The 19,108-nt window shown below is 46.0% G+C and overlaps 1 protein-coding gene across 3 annotated transcripts in view; it reads right to left on the bottom strand.

The window, feature by feature from the left end:
- NEK6 (NIMA related kinase 6) overlaps positions 1 to 18,675 on the bottom strand; it is a 42,874-nt gene extending 24,199 nt beyond the window's left edge. The window contains exons 1-2 of one of the 3 annotated variants that reach the window (XM_058037895.1): positions 18,612 to 18,675; positions 2,793 to 2,914 (exon numbers count right to left, since the gene is read on the bottom strand). In XM_058037895.1, the coding sequence (XP_057893878.1) occupies positions 2,793 to 2,885 (93 nt within the window). In that variant the 5' untranslated portion in view covers positions 2,886 to 2,914; positions 18,612 to 18,675. Of the gene's footprint in view, positions 1 to 2,792; positions 2,918 to 3,008; positions 3,057 to 18,611 lie in introns of those variants that run through there. The other 2 variants (XM_058037896.1, XM_058037894.1) reach the window with 2 other exon arrangements.
- Between the last annotated feature and the right edge of the window lie 433 nt (positions 18,676 to 19,108).

The following is a 19,108-nucleotide window of genomic DNA, read 5'->3' as shown; positions in this document are numbered from 1 at the left end:
ACAGATTGATTAAAGAAGGAACTTCTAAGCTTGCAAGAGATGAGGAAACTTTTAAAATATGGATTATCCTTCAAACAGGTAGCCAAGTAATTATTGAAGAATACATCAGGTTTTTCAATTTGAGCTTCAAAATTAGACTACACAGTCATAAAATACCCTTCACCTGATATGTTACTGGAATTAAAGTTTGCTGAAGAACTTGGCTTAAGTTTCAAAGTTTCAGCATCCCTGTCAGCATGATTGGGATCTATCCTGATATCCAGATATTCTGGGCCTATCTAGACATTTGTACTACTACACCACAAGGGAAGAGAAAAATACCAGCTTGGAAATAGTAGGACAAGGTGACATTCACAAAGAAATTAAAATTACCATAGAAATAATCTCTTAACAGCTCTGCTGCTAAAATGTGAGTATATAAAAGAGCTATTTAAAAGTGAGTTACTGTGTTTATTTAGTATGAAAACTAAGTGAAAAATTACAACTCTATATTTTTATATCACTGATTTACTCCTAAATAATTTTTATTGCTTACTGCTACTTAGTGTTTACACACTAAGTAATCTGGAGACTTAAATAATTAACACCTTCATTCTGGAACATTACTAGAAAATGTTCTCCCTCTTGCTAATGAACTTCCTTGGGGTATTTCTGGGCAGGTATGAGAGCCAAAAGCCAAAACTGTCATTTTATTGGACATTTTAAAAAAATGTTTTTATTACAGATAACTTCTAAGTATCCAGCATTACTCAAAGGTTTCATCTTATTAGCTAAACTACAGCAGTTAAAGACAGAAGAGCCTGACTCATATTCTGTACTGATGAGCTATAAAGCAGAAACAACACCTCTGTCAGAACTGACAAAAAAAGCAGCTTTAGGAAGCAGCATAATTATAAGAGAAGCTTCTGGGAGAGGAGTTGCTGCTCGGGACTTTTGGGGGCTGGCACAGTAGTTTGTAATGAAGGGGCTGCAAGGAAGAGAAGGCTGTTCCATACAAAGCTCCCTCCTCATCCAAGGCTCTAAGAACTCATGTTCTGGTTTTTTTCTCCTTAAGTTTTTATCTCTGCCATAAATGACATTTCTCATAAAACCAGTTTGGTTAATTTTATCTTCCCAAACCTCCCCCCCACAAGCCATTACACAGCACGTCTGCATTACTCAGATTTTTCAGAAGAAAGAAAGGATCTAAGTTCAGATTCTCCAGGTAAAAAGTATCAGAGATTTGAAAAAGTGTATATAAATATATTCCTGAAAAATGGAAAAGCAGAAATATGTCATCAGCAACCCCATCATGCCACCAATGGAAGGCTTCTAAACACTGCCTTTTCTATATGCATTTTTCCAGTTCCTTGGTAGACTGTATATTCTTGTTATTCAGGTCTTTTTATGTTATTTTGACAGCAAAACCAAAGGCAGTCTTCCTGCAATTCTAATTCCAAATTAGACCATTCTCAGAACAGTTTACTAGAGCCCTCCATTAACAGGACTTGGGTATTACCAGAGTTGAGGGGAGGTTTCACTGAACAATGACCATACAGCAAAATGAGCCCACTCAGCATCAGCATCACAGCAGAACACAGATTATTAGCTACTAATTACACTTAACTATGTCATTACAAATTCTAACATGTGCTCCAAGATGCCATGAATGTATCTGCTGCACAGGAACACTTCCTAATCTTGTTCATGAAATAATTACAGGGGCACTATCCTGCCAAATGAGGCAGTAATTAACCCTAATTGCTCAAAATGCAACTGGCTAATTCTAGGAGATTAATCAAGGGGATTCAATTATTATTAAATGACTTAATATGACAAATTGCTACATTAGGAGAGGGGGCTTTGCTCCACACCATGGTACTTTCCCAGCAGTGCATTCAGTGTGTGCACAGAACTCCCCCTCAGCAGAGGCTGTGCTGGGCACTGGCAGAGCTTTCCCAAGGAAAGTGGGATTGATCTCCAGCTTGGGGACCCTGCTCAGCCCTGCTTGGGGACCCTGCTCTGCTCAGGGACCCTGCTCACCTCTGCAGTGGGAACAACAAAGGCTCACCAGCCCTCCCCATGGTCACATCCCACCACTGCTGCAATTCTCTTCTTTCTGACAGCTTTCCATGCTGCTTTTGGTTCATTCCTTAATACGACACAGGGGCAAAACTGAATTGCTCTGATCAACAGAAAACAGGCTGAAAAGTCAAGCAGCCAGAATTCACAAAATCCAAGTTTCATGATTACACAGACTGTGGGTTAATCCTGGTTTTAGCTCCCCTTCTGCAGAAAGGCAGGAAGAGAGAGGAGCTGCTACAGTGAAACTTCATTATAGTGTGGACAAAACACATTGCAGGATGAGTTCCAGAGACTCGCAGGGAGCCTACAGCTCCATGGAGAATGAGCTTTTTCTTTTATCTGGTAATTACTTCTCTGGCACTTACTATAAAAAGAGATAAAATACATTTATTCACTTACACAATAATCTATTTTACTTTGGCCTTTTCTTCAAAGAGTCAAAGACATGAGAAAGCCAACTCAGTATGTTTTCATAAGATGATTTAAAAACACTAGCTTTAAGTAAAATTCAAACTATTTCCTCTTTCTTTTATTATAATCAAAAAATGGGTTCAGGAAACTGTCTGTCTGGTAGAATCCCAAACTGGATATTCCCTAAAACTGCTACAACTGCACTAAAAACAAAAGGAGGGGGACAAAAGCAGCTAAATGCTAAGAAATCAGGAGACCTTTATGGAACGAAGATAAGAAAAGACAGAGGGAAAGGGATCAGAGACACCCGCACTTACCTGAGGATCATGCTGGAATTCCTGCCCTGGCAGCTTGCACAGAGGGTTGTTCTGGTCCCCTAGATGATGAGGATGGTTGTGCTGCCCTTCCATGGTATCATACCAAACTCTGCCTCTCGGCTCTGCTGAGGCAAAAGAAAGGGGAGAGGTTTCAGGCCAGCCCAACACAGCAATGGGAAATGAGAGTCTGATCCCCTTCAAAAATGGTACCAGAACCTGCAGAAGCTGTAAAGAGCTGCCCAAGAGGCAGCTGGGGCATTCCAGTGCTGGAGTCACACTGTGATCCCAGATTAACTGATCCTCAGGGACAGGGCTGTGCACACACTTCAGGAACACCGTGGGCAACAGTGATGGGGCAGCTGTGGGACACCTCCCCTGCCTGCAGAGAAAGAATGAATGTACCCAGATTTTCCAGCCCTTCTGGGAAATAAAACCTCTACTTGAACCATTTGTGTTCAAGCCTGACTCGGGGACAAACTCTGCTAACTCTGTCAGCTGCTCAGGGAAGCAGGACTGGATCACAGCACTCCCTGCTCCACAGCAGCTCTGGGGCCAGGCTCTGGCCCCGAGCAAAGTCAGGCCCCAAAACACAGTCACAGCACTTAGAGAACACGCACAATAAATACACCCAGAAAAGGCCATTCACAGGTTTTGGCCATCCCTTACCCACACCCTGCCATTCCCAGTTGCATCTTTCCTGTCCTTGGCACTGACTGAAGCCTAATGGAGAAAAGGGAAGATTCAGTGGCCAACACAAGCATTTGCAGAAACTTATTTCAAGAGTTTTGGCAAGTATTCACTCAGTGAAAGAACACAACCTGACCTCATTAGTGTATTAATAGTGCATGCCTGGCACTTGGTCAATGACTAAGTCTTAGTTTAAAATACAAAGGTATTTTAAATATTTGTGGGAGTGGGGGAGAAAATATGATGAAGAATTTCTGCAGCAAGTAGTGCTCAATTCTTTTAAAAGTTGTCTGTGAAATAAACCCTTAGCTCTGGCAGATCTTTCCCAACACCAGCTACCATAATACAGGGGGAAAGCAGAGAGAGGCTCTTCTCATGTCTCAAGCAAATGAACCTTCACTCTGACAAAACAGCTGCAGCTCCTGCTACATTACACAGGTGAACACACGGGTTGCTCTCAATAAAAACAGTTTTTCAAAGTCAGTACCACGAACTCCAGTGGGGGAAGGAGAATCACTGCTAGTATGAAGAAATTTAAGATCTTCTCAGTCTCAAGCATGCGTAGGTTTACTAGTAACCAGGTAAAGATACCTAGATAAAACTGTCTCAATACTGACACTAAAGTGCCCTATGAAATTCCTACCTTATGTTATACTGCTGGAACTATCTTAATTATTTTGTTATTCAAGATCTGTTGAAAGGTTTACTTGAAGGGAGAGCCACATGTTCTCACTCTTCCAAGTCCACACACACAGAGCAAAGCCTGGTTCCAACACAGGAACCTGGACAGGGCACATTCCCAGCACAGACACATCCAGGCAGTGCCACTGAAGTGTCTGCAGCCTGACACTGATCAAACTGGGCATCCACTGTGTCCTGCCTTCTGAAGGACTAACACTCAAAAACAGGGGAGGCATTTACTGATTTATCTCTGGACATGGGAACCTGAACGCCCTGACCACAGCCCAGTCTGGGCAGTCCCCAGGGACTCTAAGGAAACTCGAGGAGCGATCTTTGCTGTGAGGCAGCACCAGGGCAGGGACTCACAGCCCAGGAGAGCCCACGAGCAGGGACGGGCCAGGGCAGGAGCTGCACTCGGGCACTGCTTGTTTGAAGTGCTGCAGCTGGAAGCAGAGGAAGGAGTAAGAACAAAATAGCAGCTTTGAAAAGAGATCCAGCAGAGCTCACATGACAGCACGGAGCCCGCTGACACCTCGGGACAGCGTGTCCTGCCCAGGCTGTCAGCTTGGCTATTCCAGGCTTTGGCACTGCACAGGGACAGGGAAGGGGAATCCCCGGGAAGGGGCTGCACAGAGGATCTTCAAATAGCTGCCAACAACACACAGGCACTGCACTGCAGCAGCAAAGGTACAAGGCACACTCTGAACACTGGCCCGTTTTTACTTGGCACTGTCTTAGCTCTGCACTTTCCCTTTTATTCCTGCTTCCAAATTTCCTACAGAGTTCTGCAGTATCACACATTTTAACACTGAGTCTTGACTATGACTGTAAACCAAAACATCTTTAAATTGTGTGAAGCATCACATGGCTTTCCAGAAAGTGAATAAAAGAACAGGATCATCATTAACATCACAGGAAAGATGGCCACAACCCACATGGGATGAACAGCTCCTTCTCCCACACTACTGTCACCTTACTCTGTACAGTTATTACTCCATGCAGCAGCACTCACAGGTAACCTGGGGTTTTTCCGAATACAGGGAAAACAAAAATTCTCTTGTGCAGTCAGCTCCCCTGTCACATGCCCAGCTGCAATTCCTCTCTGCATACCAGTGTCCATACACCTAATCAGTAGAGAGCAAAACACAAAATCCCATCAAACCCCTGATACCTTGCAGGTACCTGACAGGTGGGATTCTCAGGGCAGAACAGCCCAGGGCACTTGGTAGCAAAGGCCAGGATCATTAGTTACAAGACACTCATTAAGGAGCAGAACCTCATCAGCATCCTGGCACTCAGTCCCAGCCGCCCCGGTGCCCCGGGTGCTCCTGGTGAAGCAGCTGTGCCCAGTCTGATCGGGTATCACCATGTGTCTCAGGATGCCTCCAACTCAACTGCAGGCCAAATTATTTGCTCCCAGATGTATAATCAACATGACAGCACCTCTTGAGCAGGCAGCAAAGCAGCAGCTTGTGCTCAGCGTTACAACTGCTTTCTGTACCAGCACTTTTCACCTTCCTGCAAGACACAGCAGCTGCTCTGTGTGCCCTGTGCTCAGCCCTGCTGCTGCCCACCACACACACACACAGATACACACACACAGAACTGAGAGTTAAAGCACAGGTATGTCACACACACAAATCTGCTTCCCCCTCAGTCCCTGTATGCCTCTCTTCTCCTCCTACACAGGGACCTGTGGGGGAGCCAAGCAGGTCTGGTTGGGCACCTTGTGTAAAACAAACAGAAACAAACAGCAAGTCATATATGGTTCCAGAAATCCACAAGCTGATTAAAACCAGTCAAGTACACGACTTAACCTAATGCACAAATGTCCATCTTTTACCACACATGGGGAGTGTGAGACTGAAATGCAGCAGGGCACACCCACCAGGACCCCAGGCAGCTGTGATACCCACAGGGATGGGAGTACCATCCCTGGGTATCCACTGCCATGGCAGCCAGGCTGGGATACCCACAGGGATGCACTGCCATGGCAGCCAGGCTGCCACTCCTCCTGGAGCCACTGTGCTGCTCACTGCAGGCTCCCCAAAGGCTGCAGCAATGCAAACTGTTTTACAGAATAAACACAACCACATCAGCACCACTTTCTTCCTCTCTACTGCCCAATAATATTCTTCCTCTTCCTTGCTCATAAAATAAATCTGCCAGGATACTCTATGAGATTACCTATATATTTAAATGATGATCTGGCCTTATGATTACATTATCGCTGTGGTTCAGGGTAGGTGCTCTGGGGAAGGCAGCCCAATCCTAGGAAAGTATTATTTTCGAGTGACTTTTATTGTCCATTACTTTACACCATTTCTGCCACAGCTATGATGCCTGGTAGGAATAGTTCACAACAGAAATATCTTTGTCGTTAGTATTCTCATTGCAATTTAGTCAGATCAACCTTTAAATCTCATCCATCATACTGAAGAGCTTTGGCAAAGCGAGCACAGTAATATATGCTTCCATGCAAAACCTAATTACAGGCTAGGTTAAAAAGCCTACCCTGTTCCTTCTGCAGTGCAAGGTGACAGGAAATCCTGAGCATCCCTTGGTTTCTCACTCTCCCTTTTTGCCGGTGAAGTGCGTAACCCGTTCATTACAGCAGACTGATTCTGTCTGGCACATGACAAACTTACTTGAACCTAACAATTAAACTTCTGACAGCGTTTCCAAAAGCAGAGAGTATTTACTGTAAATGCCTGACAATTTTTTTCCTCTCTGCTCATCTCTCTCAACAGTCACCTTATGATGACTGGAAATTACCATAAGCAAATAGCAGTTAACATCCAAAAACCCCTCATGTAAATGTGAAATACACACCTGCCAACACTGAAAAAAAATGAATATGAATGTTAAACGAAACAAGACGAGGAATGGCACTGAAACGCTTGAGGAGAGAACACTGCAAGAGCACAGTTAGAGAATGTGATTCAGTAAAAAAGTGCCCAGCAAGAGCTGCCTGTGGAGGCTGGTGGTCATGCACGGCCACCCTGCCCTGTGAGAGGGACTGGAGCCTCTCTCACCAACAGCTCTGGCTGCACTGAGGGAGTTCAAGCAAAAACTGTTAAACAGAGTCCAGTAAATCACCCAGAAACAGCTTCTGAATTTCAGGCCTAGCATCACGATGAAACTGCATCTCTAGAGTCACACACACAAACATTACAGTGTGAGTTACCTGCAATCTGTAACCCCCTGGGAAGGATGAGGGTCCTTGTAACAAACTGACCACTGAAGAGAAGATGGTGGTTTAGTCACACCTCACATTTCAGAGGGTTGGATTTACCCTGAGAGCAGATGCAGATGGGTTTCTGCTAAGACTTTGTGCAAACCAGATTTTCAACAGCCAGTAAGGGATGGGCTCCTCAAAGACCCCAAATCCCCTAACTGAGAATGTTTTCCTGAAATGGCTGAAAAGCCCTGGAGCTTTTTCATACCCTGTCAACAACTGATACTCATTAAACAAATGCTGTGACAGACACCATAATTCACTGTTCCATACCTAGAAGCAAAATGACATTAAGTCAACTATTTAAAGCTACGCAGAGTCATCTCTCTGTGGATGTCAATAAAACAAATGCTTCCTGCCAATAATTAACTGCATGAAACATCCCACTCTGTTTCAAATCACTACCTACACCCAGCTCAGGTCTGTATTCCCATTCTAAGCAAGCAACATTATAACTTCAAATACTCTGTCTTCTGGTTTGGGGGAAAATCTAGTACAGTGGCTGGAAAATAGCGAGGTTGGGCAGAGTGTGCTTGGCTGGATCACTGTGTTTGAGGATGCCACTTGAGCTAATACAACACTTTTGAGAGAACATTTCAAGTGCCCATCTCTCACCAGGTAGGCAGGCAGCTGACTTCTAATTTTAGTTTTAAGTTTTAAAAGTTTTAGCAGAGTTACGGGTTGGGTTTGTTTGGTCAGTTTTTTCCTGTGTTGTAGTACCAGCTCCCTAGAACTTGGTCCTGAACCAAAAACCATAATTGTCTAAGTCTTCTGGACACATTTCAGATGCTCTGCAGATCCATCCATTCCAAGGGATGGTTTCACAGGGCTCCTATGAAACAGCTCCAGGATCAGTGCCAAGAGCACTTGGTGATTCATATTTTAAGGTAAATGTTCCTTCTCACCAGCTTAACTGGACTATTCCCACCCCTTCTTCCACTGCACTCAATTTCCTAGTAAACACTACATGTAAATATTTATGTGTGATGTTTGTGTAGGATGTAAACATCAAATACATATTCACATCCAAAAGTCAGGGTGGATAGCAGTCAGCAGCATTTAAAGGGACAATACTTCCTCTGAAGAGAGGTGATACTGTGACCATGGTACAGCAACGGCAGGTTGCATTCTTCCCCTAGCAGTTTTCACTTAGGTGTGTTTCAGTAAAGTAACAAGCCAACTTTAATTTATATTCTTGCAGTTGGAATTCTGAGCCCTCCAGAAAATTCACTGTATTCATTTTTATCACCTTTGAACCATTAGAGCCAGATCTCTCAGGCCACTGCTGGTAATGACACACATGTCAAAAATAAACACATACCAAATCTACCTGGAATTTTACTGTACTGCTTACCAAGCATGTGACAACATGCTCACGTTTTAATTTATAATGCAATAAAGCTTTCAAACACGAAGCCAAATTATTTAAGAACACTTCTGTTATCCTTCTTGGAATTCATTCATTTCTGATGAAGGGAAGATTAAATATAGGCTGGAAATATATTCATAACGTAAATGTTCACAGAAACTGCCAGACATTTTCACATCATTAAATGCTAACTGAAATGAGTCCCATCCCGTGGAACACACACTGTCTGTACCAGCAGCACCACCCCCGTTCCAGGCTGGCTCCTGGCACAGGAGGGAACATCTCTCTGAGCCCCCAGCCAGGTGACAATGACACTGAAACACAGCTCCGCTCTCCTGCTGCACCCGAAGAACCCTTGTCAAGGAGAAGAGTCAAAACTCAAGCACTCGGGCAGATGGACTGTTCTGAGGCTATGGTGAAACCCCTCAACCCAAACCACCCCCTAAAACAAGTTTCTATAAGACACAGCAAAGAATGCAAACTGCTTCCACAGCTGGATCCTGTCAGACACCTTTAGTGACCACCCATCCCACACAGCAGCACAAGTGAACAGACCATCTTAAGCCGGTAAGACAAAACCAGAACCAAGATCCAAAGTTAAAAAAAAAATTTGAATCAGCTCTGCTGCTAAAGGGGCAAACCCTGAACGTGGCATCCATTCAGCCCAGCCCGTCCTCAGAAAGTTTAACAAAGTTTTCTATAAATCTTTATGTACATATATGATTGGAAACACCACCACTTAGCACTTACAAATATCTTTTAATTAGAACACTTCCAAGCACTCAAGAAGTGTTAAGCAAACCTCACAAAAATACTTCTGAAATACTGCAGAAATTTCTGAAATGTTTGAGAAAGGTAGATCAAAGTACAAGAGCAAGCCCATGTCAGATGGGCTCAAAATCCACAAAACCTGCTGGAACCAACTCTGCTCATGCAGCTTCTCTCTACAGCCGTGCTGTTGGCTATTAAAGACTCAAATTATATCTTTAATCCAGGGAAAAGGAATGGAGGAAAATAGAGATATATGTTCCCCCAACTTCAAAACATCAGAACAACAGCTTGAAGTATTTACATTTCCCATAATCAGAAGGAAAAGGAAATGATGCTGAGAATTGTGCAGCCCAGCCAATCCAAAGATTCATGTGATTCAAATCCAAAAGCAACTTCAAAGCCACCTCATAAAACTCTACCCAAAATGTGCAGGCAGCCAGATGTTGGCATCGCAGGAAGTGCTTCACAGCATCTGGATCCTGCAAGCAACAGCCAAACGGAAGCAGAAACTCTTCTCCACGTAACATTTCTCTACTTACAAAAATAGCTATGCTAGAAATAGCATCTGTGGGTTTTCCACCCCAGCATAACCGGGGCGGAAAAGTGAGTGAGTGAGACGGCATTATCAATATTGCTACTAAATAAAAGTCAGCTTCCCTGCACATTCCTGAGTACCTGCAACTGATGGCGCAAGTTTTCCAAAAACAAATGCAGCTCTTTGGTTCATCTCCCCGCTTCTGTATCCCTGCATGCAGCACATCTCCATCTCCCCTCCCACACAGGCACAGCTGTCCCTAAAGAACAAGATTCATTCACCAGTACCTTGCAGACCAAGGCCACAGGGTAAAACAAAGAAGATCTGTTCTTTACAATGTCTGCAGAGCTACTTTTATTACTTATTTTGATGACAGACAGGGTTAATGAAGTTCTTGCAGAGAACTCTCCCTTTCCTGGGCTAAATGCCCAAATTCTTTCAGGATTCACAAGACTTGTCTATTTAAATTGGGTCCAATTTTTTTTCCCTACAGAAAGGCCTGCACAGAATGTTCTGAAGAGAAGCTGGGAATTAACCTTTCAAGAAAATTATAACTAAATGTGCAAGCTCTGTATAAGAGACAAATCACATTTCCCACTATATTCTGCCCTCTGTAACCATTTTCTATTGGTCTAATAAGCTTCAGTGTTGAAGCATAAACTCAGTAGTATCAGATTATTAAAAACCATGAGCTTACTCATGGAAACAAGAGTCCTGCCCAGCCTGCATTTCTTTCCTAATCTTCCCAATGCTGACACCTTATTAATACCTGTGAATAACACACTACAACTCATCAAAAGAAATTTTTCAAGTCCAGCAAAATCCAGGTGCAGCTATGCCTGACCAGGGAAGTTGGAAGCCACGTGGCAAGGCAAGTGCAAAAGCAGAACAGTCCCTCTTCCTGCATTAGTGATGAAGCAGAAAAGTTAAAATAAGACATTACAGTCACTTCAAAGCACAAACCACAGGAACTAAAATAAATCCCAATAAGTCAGTCACAGAGTAAGTTATTGCATACCTTAATACACAAAGAACTAAGTGCAAACACAGGTAGAGAACCATCCCCAACACTGTTTACTCTTGGATGGTAAAGTTCTTACATCTGACACAATGTTATAAATTGAGTAATTGACCCACAAGGAAGTAAAGAGCTCAAGAGAGTTAAAAATTACCCTATAAATACCATAAAGATTAACAGGTTTGTAATACCCACCCAAGAAGCGCTTACTCTAAGTAGAATGATTATGAACACACAGCAAGAATATTTACTCCATGGCCCTGAGTTCAGTATATACAGACTCCACAAAAGGCAGCACTGCTTCTTAATACACTGACAGCTGAGAGTCACTCCTTGGGTTTCCCAGCTGATCACAGGGTGGCACACAGACACATGGTTGTGACTTACTTGGTTCCTTAAAATACAGTCATGTTTTTTAAAACCTTTTAATTGTTTCTTGGGGGGTTTTGTTACAATTTAATATTTCTGAGGCTCTCATTTTTTTTACAACTCTGATAGAGTTGTAAAAAGCAGCACAAAGAATTAATCAGAATCTCCATGAAAGAGGAAGGAATTTTTGTGTTCATGTTTAGTATCTGTGTACCCTGAAACCCTACTCTTGGGGAAAGAAACTTAAAATACCTACAGCTTTTCTCCCCTCTCCTCACTGCAATGACAGAGATTTGCCTCAAGAAGCAGAGCCCACCACAAACCCTCCAAGAAAGGCTTCACATTCAGAGGAAAGGAAACAGGCAACACTGTTCCAACAAGGAGAAAACTCATGCCTTTACAGGATGGCAGCAACAAGACACTGAAATTCCTGAAGGGATCGTATCAAATGTACTTTGAAGCTGTCATCTGTGCTGTAGGTGGGCATTCCCCAACTACTGCACCCTCTGCAGGGACTTTCCCCTCTGACTCCATAGTTTAAAAATCACCAAGTTAAGAAAAAAGTCACTCTCCCAAGTCAAAGGGGACAGTTGGCTCTAAGGAAAGAAGAAAAATCGGAACTTACATTATCCTGGACCACTTGAGGCAGGAGACAGTGGTGGTGTGGGAAGTGAGCACCACCAAGCAGGGATGAAAGAGCTCGGGCTGTGCCACCCCCAGCTCTCAGAGGCAGCAGTCCCAACCACCCAGCATCTGCTTTTCCTCTCAGCAGGGACTTAAAACTCCATGCACTCCAAAAACCATGAGTTTTTAACAGGCTGGTGGATACTTCCCACCTCACAGCAAGAGGGCTTCCCAAAGACCCAACGACAAAAGTAACTGGAGAACAGGATCTGTCACTGAGCTCTGCAAAACGAAAGACTTGCAAATCCTCCCCAGGGTGTGGAGCAACACCTGCTCTGTCAGCAGGCTGAGCTGGGACCGGGTCACAGCCCTTATCAGAGCGGTTTCTGGCCCTGCAATCCCACCCACGTGCTGAGGAGACCGTGATTCATCTGGAGACACTGCGTGGAGGAGCACGATGGCAACAGCCTCCCCCAAAGGGACAGCACAACCAGTCCCAGAGTCCCACCACATCAAACAGGGAAGGGTGTTTGGGCTGAAAGGTGGGAGGATGCACTGAAACCAAGACACTGAAAGCTCCCCTGGAAGGTCCCTCAGGTTTGCTGGCAGTGCTGCCCTGGCTGGAGGGAACACTCTGACAGCCACTCGTTTTGGAAGGTGCTGTGCAGTGCCAAATGTTATCACCCTGCTCTGAGGGGAATCTCTGCCCTTTTCTCCAGCACTGCCACACTCGAGTTTGTCACCCTTGGCTCCTCCAGCTTGGCTGGTTTGGGATGGTTTGAGTTCATACACCCCCATATGTCCTCCTGCCACCACCAACAGCACATGAGGAGCAGCCCCTGCCTGCTAAGAGGGCTCACTTCCAAAAGGGAAGCAGCATCTCCACGCTTGGAAAATCAGCATTTCAACACCATTTCCAACTGATGTTATACAAATAATCCATCCATCCATCTGCTGAATTCAGAAAAAAGCCTTTTACACCCTGGACTGGGATGAGCCCACCCAGAGGTGCAGCCTTGGGGAGCTGAGGCGAGCAGGGACCGCTGCTCCCAACAGGGAAAGCTCAACAGCTTCACAGAGAGAACTGCCTCACACTACAGCCCAAACCAGGCAGTACTTGGATAAAACAAAAAAATTAATTGCCTTCCTAAACATTGCATTGATCTGTCCAGACTGGTGCCCAAGGTCTGGGGATGGACTGGAACATACTTTGATTCATCATGTGAAGCACAATTCAAAGGTTGGAGTCCAGAACTGGAGACCAAAGTCACTCAAAACAAATAAACACAAAAACTTTAAGAAGTGATTAAGAATTGTAAAATGCCTATAAATAGTCCAGAGGGGTTAAACCAAGAAAGACAACAAGGAAATCACTATAAAGGAGACACTAGATGCCAACAGCAGCAACAACTTTGTCATTTAAAAAGAATAATCCTACCATCTTCTGCACTTTGTGATTTGACATGTTTTAACTGTTTTAATAAGTTTATAATTGCCATGGTGAACTAGCTCATAGAACAATGAACTAGCACATCCAATTTATAATCCCAAACTTCATGCAGTTTTGTGCCAAACTCCATTTCTGCCATCTCAAGATCTCAGCAGAAAACACTCAACCTTAAACCTGAAAATTTTTTCAGACTTACTTATACCTGGACTTGACTAAAAATGTGGATTTGCTGACAGTCTCTAAACTACCTGATTTTCTCGGGTGAAACACAGTGCAAGCACAGGACAGACAGCACCACCTGATCTCACCAAAACACAGCAGACTATGGAAGGCATGAACTACCTGCAAGGCCTTTTTTTTTTTTAAAGATGCAATAAATAATACATCTGACAGCTCAACAAGCATCTCTGAGGTTTCAAGAATGCTTTGGAGTACAAAATTCCCAAGGTTGCATTCACTTACACCACTTGGTTTCAAATAGATCCGAGTCTGCTGTCGGTTCACTTAAACGTGTAACAGGAAACTCAAATTTGACTAAAAGGTTGTATTACATTTCTACAGGGTTTATATGGAAACCTTTTTAGAAGGAAGAAGCTAAGGATTTTTTTCCTCTCCCATCTGCGACAGACAGCTGTTCACTGCCTGGAATCTCTGATAGCAGACACTTAAAGTAGCACCACGCTGAAGTAAATAATTTAGAAATTTAATTTCTTTAATTGTACTGACACTGTACAATTATTTGCAATTTATTGTATCATGCCATGTTATAAGCCATGTCACAAGATTTAACACTGGAAACTACATATACTGTTTTAACAGAATAGAAAATGCAGCTTTTTGCTGAAATATTTTAAAATGTTAAAAAACAATCCAAGAGCCTTCTCATGTCTGGACAGCAATGGCGCTTACAGTGAGCCCAGATGTTTAAATACTTAGAACAGGTTGGAACTTGAAGTAATCTTGATTAAATTCAAGGTGCATATAAAAAATATGTCAAGATAGAAAAATACTTATCTGTAAAAATATCTGACACTTTCACAGGTTTCTGCATTTGAACCACTATTAAAAATAACTCCTTGTGCTTTTCTGGTTTTAAACAAAACTTTACTGCCAGGCTCTAGCACTGGCACTTGGTCTCACACTCAGAACCTCAGCTCTACCCGTCCTGCATTGCAGCCAGCTCCAGACAGCAGCTCCCAGCCCAGCTTTAGAAACACACACCTCCTCAGCACCCCCAAAACCTGGGAGAAAAGAATTATAAGTACTTTATTGTGCAGTTTAATTTTCTATGTAATTTAGACACACTGCAGCAATTCCAAAAAGCACTATGACTTTCCAGTCAGACCTAAATCCAGATTTTGCATGCAAATGTTTTGGCTTCTGGGTTTTTTTCTTCAAAAAGAAAAACACTGACTGGGCCACCATCACCTCTCAGCTTGAACACTTTGAACTCTTCTTTCACCTCCTAGATACTACATGTTCCTCCATTTAACTTTAGAGACACAGCTCTGCAGTGAAACATGGAATTCACAAGTGGAGAGACCCAGGGTCCAGCCTGTTCCCAGGGCACCCACCACAGTCCCCAAAAGCAGGCTTGGATCCCTCAGTCCCACCAGGGGAAAAGGCAAGGACACAGCTTGGGAAAGCACCACCTGCCCTTCCCAGCCACAAAGAGCCAGGCCCTGAGCTCTGATTTAATCCAGCCCCTTTGGGCTCCTTGGTTCTACAGCAGTTCGCAGAGAGCTGAGGCAGCCCACAGGATGGGGAATGCCAGCCTGGGAACACCAGGGAACCCTCCAGGCCAGCAGCAGTGAGTGACATGAGCCCACGGAGACTGCCTGGTGCTGACACACGGAATCCTCCCCACTGCTCCCATCAGCTGGAGATAAGGTGCTCTTATCTCCCAGAGCACTCCCTGACCTGCCAGGAGAGCAGCAGGGCCTGCCTGAGTACTGGCGTGTGCTTGTGCTGAAAGCTTTACAGAGGGTGAGTACAATAAACACAGCTTAACAGCATTTGGTAACACAAAAAAACTATTTTCAAGGCCTCTGCCTTTAAGAGGACAGTGTTCACTTTGCCCATTTTAGACAACCTTTAAGTTCCACGTGATTGTGTCCTGGGAAAGGCCACTCTGCCCAGTCCATGGAGTGTGGCACGGGCACAGAGCCTCCTCTGCCTCCGTGCCTGTCCCACAGCCAGGAGCAGAGCAGCTCACCATTCTCTTGCTACATTGTCAGCATCTTCAGTGACAAGTGGTATCAAGGTCATCATCAGAAACTATATTTCAGCTGCATGGCTATGAAGTTTTTGCCTTCAATGTTACAAGATTTTTTCCTGCAGCTTGTATTTATACTGGCTACAAGGACACACATCACATAATTTCCTACAAACACCCCAGTCAAGCACCTGGGGAGGTGTACACTGGGTTAGTCACCAGCTGCCCATAAAAGGTAAAACAGACTGGTTCAGTGAGTTTCCAAGGCAAATGCAGGAGTGTGTGTCATGGGCAGAACGGCCATTCACGACTTCCAGAACCATAATTCTGTGCTCAAACCACACAAAGCGTCACAACCACTGTCTGTCTATACAAGTGCTGAGCTGTAGTAAAACTGTGGAAGTTGCAATTAGAAACAGGTTTGTTCAGTGGTGAAGGTGAGCCCAGCTTCTAAAATGAGGTTCCGTGTACTTAGTGTTCTCATTGCTGAAGATCACCATGAACAACCTCCTTTGCAACAAGAACCTCTAAGAAAAGCAAGTCAGAATGACAAACACTAAAGCAGAAGTTAGGCTATTAAACTCATTTTCCCTAAGGACCCATCTAAGCTTTCATTTAGGACAAAGCAAATGTCCTACAAGGCCCAGATTTCCACTTTCGTCATTTCATTTTTGAAATCTTCCTGCAAGTCCTTCCTCTGCTCCTCCAGCCACAGTTCCTTTTTTTCTTGCTTTAAATTCAGACTGAATACATTTGATTTCTCCCACCTGCCCCAGCTGTTGGCTGCTGCAGCCACACGGGTTGGTCTGTTCTGCCAGGTTGGTTGTTATTATACATTTTTCATAGCCTTGAGGTCAAATATATTTTGCATCACATAAAGGAAGAAAAGATGCTAAAATACATCCACTAATGAATCCTTTACACTTCTAGAAAGCTGCAGGTGTTCAGGAAGGGGACTTGTTGGTAACCACCCCCATTTTACAGCCAAGAGAGCAGAGGCAGAGCAGGAGAAAAGACCACACGGGCATTTCTGCCTCCTACCCCCATTCAAACAAAAATACTCATTTTACTCTGAGTAAACAACAGCTCATTCAATATGTAAAAACCTCTTTCAAGCCATTGCAAGAGCTCCTCAGACCAACAGGTAGGTGTGAATAAAGCCCAAAAATACATTGCATGAGGAGCATCAGAATCTCTATTTTCTCCAGTACAGCCTCGATAACTGCAAGAAATAAGAAAAAGCCAGTGTAGGCTCAATATTTTCAATGTATAAGTCAGTGTTATAGACTGACATAAAATTTTTCAGGCAGGATCATAGAGGGCAAGTGTTACAAAAAAACCTGTTTCCCAATATGGGCTTGGGGTTCAAGTTATTCATCTTCATCTGGTTTTCTCCCAACAAAATGAACAGTGAAGAATTTGAAAAGGTATATAAAAACATTCCAATTATGCATCCATCCTCTCTCACAAAATACCTATTTGTCAAAAAACAGACTTCCAGAGGAAGGAGGGGAAAATTAAACAAGCAGAAACATTTTATACATCACAGGTGTTAAGAAAGCAAAAGTTTGGTTCTGCTCTGACAACTCCTTTGGGGTGACAGCAGTCACTCACATTCCATCTACAATCTCACTTCCCACAGAAGATGCTCTTTTTCCATCATAATAAAAGTTTCTCACAGCTCCCATTTTTTTAGGTCTCCAAGAGTCAGAGCCAGAGGAAACAGGCAGCAACAGTCTTATCTAAAAGCAGTTCCTTCTTTTTTTCTGTTGTTGCTTAACAGAACATGACTGTCACAAAGAATGTCTACAGGAAAAAAATAACAGTGGAAAGAGTTTGACTCAATGTCAAGAGATGTCTCAAATGTGAAAGCTGTAGAAATGCTGCAGAAGTTAAACGGTTGCTTACAGTGATTCACCAAAAAAATGAACTTTTAAAGGAGATACAGAACTGACAGCAAGACAGCCTCAATGTGTCAGGAACTTGCATCACTGGACTTCTAATTGCTACAATATTTCCTATCAAACTACTTCTCCTGCAATAATGCCATAGGCAATCACCATGGGCAGAGCTATTCCATGCGTGCGAACAGGCAGACAAACAGATGGGCTCAGAAATTCACCGTTATTCGAACCAAGCATAAATCACACTTTGGAGAGAAAAGATGGTATTTGATAGTTCAGCTGCACCATGTGCTCTCCCCATGCCGTGTGTAATCCTCCTCCGGCAGCGGGGTTACCGCGGGCTCCCACCTTCGGAGCGAGCGCGGCAGAGGGAGCGGGGAACGGCCGGGACGGCTCTCAGGAGACCCCAGCGTGCAGCACCGGGCAGGGTCTGGGGCCGCCCGCACAGCCCGGGGCTCCCTGCGCCAGTCCCGGGCACCGCCGAGGGCACAGCCGAGCACATCCCGGCCTCGGGGGCAGCGGCGCTCGGAGGGGCGCGGGGCAGGAACGGGGAGCGTGGGCTCGGAGCAGAGCTGCTGCTGAAACGGAAACCCCCCAAACCTCCCCAAGCCTCCGAGCGACGCCGGAGCGCGCAAACGCTCGTGTTGGTGCCACGGTCTCAACTTTGCTCGAGTCGCAAGGCCGCCGCTCGGCCCGTCCGGCGGCGCCGGGCTGACCCGCCCGGTGCCGCTCCCGGCCGCTTCCCGCTCCCGGCCGGGCACGTGCGGGCCCCGCGGCCCGGACCCCCCGCTCCCGCACGGCCCCGCCGCTCGATCCCCCCCGCCGCCCCTCGCTCGGTGCCGCGGCCCAGCCGGGGCTGCCCGGAGGCGCCGCGCGGGGCCGGGGCCCGCGGCGGGCGGGCACACAGCCCCGGCGCGGGGCGGCGCGGCCCGGCGGAGCGCAGGGCCCCGAGTCTCACCTGCGGCGCGGCGGAGGCGCGGCGGTGCCGGCGCGGGGGCGCGGGAGCCCCGCAGGACCGAGCGAGCGGCGCCGCGTCCCGCACGGAACTTCGCCGCGCGCGCGCCCGCCCCGCGCTCCCGCGCACGCGCCGCCGCTGGGGCGCGCGCGCCGCCGCTGCCACGCAGGCCGGGCGGGGGCCGCGCGCGGGGGGCGGCGCGTGCGCGCTCGGCGCCACCTGCGGCCCCGCACCTGGAGCGGCCCCGGCCCCACGGCCCCACGGCCCCACGGCCCCACGGCCCCACGGCCCCACGGCCCCACGGCCCCACGGCCGCACGGCGCTGCCCCGCGGGACCCAAGGGCCGCCCGCCGCTCCCCCCGCCCCGGCTCCCCGGGCCCGGCATCCCCTCCCGCCGCGGCTGCGGGAGGGCGGCAGGGGCCGCTCGGCTCGGAGCGGGACCCATCGCAGGTCCGGCCCAGGCGTTTCGGAGCCCCGGGCCTCAAGTGCGGCGCAGCCGA

This window comes from Melospiza georgiana, chromosome 20, assembly GCF_028018845.1.
Source record: "Melospiza georgiana isolate bMelGeo1 chromosome 20, bMelGeo1.pri, whole genome shotgun sequence".
NCBI classification, from domain to species: Eukaryota; Metazoa; Chordata; class Aves; order Passeriformes; family Passerellidae; genus Melospiza; species Melospiza georgiana.
The sequence above is the reverse complement of the archived record's forward strand: the minus strand, read 5'-3'. Positions and strand labels throughout refer to the sequence as shown.